General features: G+C 53.7%; 1 protein-coding gene across 1 annotated transcript; it reads left to right on the plus strand.

Annotated features, from left to right (window-relative positions):
• The first annotated feature begins 272 nt into the window (after nt 1-272).
• NPPB (natriuretic peptide B) lies at nt 273-1470 on the plus strand. The gene is made up of 3 exons (XM_065937138.1): nt 273-398; nt 672-918; nt 1454-1470. Exons 1-3 carry the CDS (start codon nt 273-275, stop codon nt 1468-1470), a joined length of 390 nt encoding a protein of 129 aa, XP_065793210.1.
• Nucleotides 1471-2741: the final 1271 nt, after the last annotated feature.

Below are 2741 nucleotides of genomic sequence, written 5' to 3' on the forward strand. Positions count from 1 at the left end.
CTATACAAGGCCTGCTCTCCCCGGCCTCCACCCCCTCGGCGCGGAGAGGTACATTCCCCCGCCCTGAGCTCAGCGGGTCGGGCCGGAATGCGGCCGATAAATCAGAGATAACCCAGAGAGGCAGGGCCGGCCCGGCTCCCAGGACCAGGGATAAAAAGGCCGCTGTTGCCCAAGGATCCGGGAGAGCGCCCACCGGGCACCAGAAGGTGAGACGTGAAGCGCAACCCAGCGAAGCAGCCGCGGCCGCAACCTCTATCCGCTCCGCCAGCGACATGGACCCCCAGACGGCGCTGTCGCGGGCGCTCCTGCTTATCCTCTTCTTGCACCTGTCGCTCCTAGGATGTCGTTCCCACCCGCTGGGTGGCCCCGACCCGGCCTCGGAACTGCCTGGGTTACAGGTGAGAGCTGCCGAACTGCGGAAACCCGGTTCGCCGGGAGGGCGCGGACAGCAGCAATTAACGGGTCCCCACCCACCCCCCACCTACATCCCAAGAGGTCCCCACTCTCCCTTGGGAATTAGTGATACGTGAATCAGAAAGGAAATCAGAAAACGGCGAGATTGGGTGCGGGAAGCCGGTACCCAGCGCGGTTGGATCACTTTGGCGCCGTCGACGGCGGCTGGGCCCAGGTGTGGGTTTCTGAAGCTCCGGCTCCCCCACCGTGCATTGCAGGAGCTGCTGGACCGTCTACGAGACAGGGTCTCGGAGCTGCAGGCCGAGCAGCTGGGCGTGGAGCCCCTCCAGCAGGGCCAGGGCCTGGAAGAAACCTGGGATTCCCCGGCGGCAACCCCCGCGGGGTTCCGCCGGCCCCACCACAGCATCCTCCGGGCCCTGAGGGGCCCCAAGATGATGCGCGACTCTGGCTGCTTTGGACGGAGGCTGGACCGGATCGGCTCCCTCAGCGGCCTGGGCTGCAACGGTGAGCACCTACCCCCATTCCCACTGCACACCACCATTAGAGCCACTTCTGGGTCCGATGTCTCAGGGGACCAAATTTTGAACAAAGAACATCACTCTTATTTGCTGGCAGTCCTCAGGGCCAAGGCATGCCTTTCTGGAAATATTAAATTTGGACAACATTCATTACCATGTCTGGGAGCCCCTTCTATCCACCTCCTTCCTCTGACTGAAAGGGGCAGAATCACCTTAGGATGTAATTCAGTCACTGTTCAGCAGGCCTTCCTTGGAGCAGAAGGAGTACTTAACATTTTTCCTCCTGGTTTCCCCTGAACTGTCTAAAGCTGCAAAGGCAGAGGGGAGGGTCACCAGGGGGATGGTAATCCCCAGTTTACAAGGAGAAGGGGAGGTCCAGGAAGATGGGTTTACTCCAAAGCCCCAAACATGCAGATGAACTGAAGAGGGGGGTGGCATGGGTGGCACAGGGTAAGGGAAAGCTCAGATCCTGCCTGTATCCCACCCCAAAGTCATCATCACCCTCTCTTTTTCCCCCACAGTGCTGAGGAGGTACTAAGAGGAGGTCCTGGCTGCAGATATGGCTGCATCTGATTCTCCATCAACCCCTGACCCCCTTGGAAGCAGCTCCTATTTATTTTTATTTATTTATTTATTTGGTTGTTTTATATACGATGGTTCTTGTCTTTGGACACAAATTTTCCATGATGAAATAAAAGTCAATATTATAGCTTTTTCCTTTTGAAATTCATTTGTCTCAGTGTTTTAAAAAAGTAACCAATCATTAAAAAAAAAAAATCAAAACCCTGTGTTTTCTTGCAGGTTCCAAAGGTGTTCATTTAATGGTGGGGTGGGGACATGGCTTCAAGGGCTGATGATCAGGCAGTTGGTGGGAGGGGGACTACTTTTCTTTAAGGTTTTTTTTCATGTTCTGAAATGTCCTTAAACACCTCAGACACTTGAGACACTTTCCAGAAACTACTTTTGAAAGCCTGACAGTTTCTCCATGGGAGCTGAATGGACCCTGATGTGCTCCTGCCGCATGAGGGTGTGTGGCAGGGTATTTGCCCCTTGACAATAGCCTTCCTTCTGTCTAGAATTCTGTGACTGGAGGCACTCTCTGTATATTTGTTGTTTCCAGAAGGTCTCAGAGATCGAGGGCAGTGTGTGTGTGTGTGTGTGTGTGTGTGTGTATTAGGGGGGTAGGGGGGCATGCTGACTTATTTGCATTCCTGATGAGTGTGAGTTCTCCCTCCTGCCTCCAACCTCAGGTTCAGGCCTTCAATTTCTGATGTCATCCTGGAAAGGTGACTTCAAAACCCCGAGTTTAATAGCATTTTCATTTTCTGAGCCCACAAGCTTAGAAGTACCTGAAAGAGGCCCAGCATCTCAGAGTGCCCTTTCCTGGGGGTCCCACATTTTTACTTCCTCTCTGCCCTAGAGAGGAAAGATTTTTATTCTAAGGCAGGAAAAGAGACAAGCCCCAGAACCCTACTGCGCTGCCTTAATCAGCTGGGAGTCCTGGTAGGGGGCCCTCTGCTCTCAGGATGCCCCTCCCCCTGCATCTTGGGTTCCAGGCATCCCACGTCATGTGATGGAACTTGCTCCTGCTTTCAGACTATGCAGTTTCCTTTGCCTTTTATGGCACCAGCTCAGCAGGAGGACAGGACTCTGAGTGTCCCCATTTTATGGACGAGAAAACTAAGACCAAGAAAGGGAAGCATCTTACCTGAAAGCATACAGCTGCTAAGTTCCAGAGCTAGAATTTGACCAGGAATCCTCGTGAATCTGGAGCCTGTACTCATTCCCTGAGCTCCAGACCTTTAACTG

The sequence above is a fragment of the Muntiacus reevesi genome, chromosome 5 (assembly GCF_963930625.1).
Source record: "Muntiacus reevesi chromosome 5, mMunRee1.1, whole genome shotgun sequence".
NCBI lineage: Eukaryota > Metazoa > Chordata > Mammalia > Artiodactyla > Cervidae > Muntiacus > Muntiacus reevesi.

Excerpts from the sequence above, each read along its gene's own strand:
- NPPB (XM_065937138.1), top strand. The coding sequence starts at position 273 with ATGGACCCCCAGACGGCGCTGTCGCGGGCGCTCCTGCTTATCCTCTTC. Across the intron at positions 399-671 it reads CGGAACTGCCTGGGTTACAG|GAGCTGCTGGACCGTCTACG; the intron begins GTGAGAGCTGCC and ends CGTGCATTGCAG.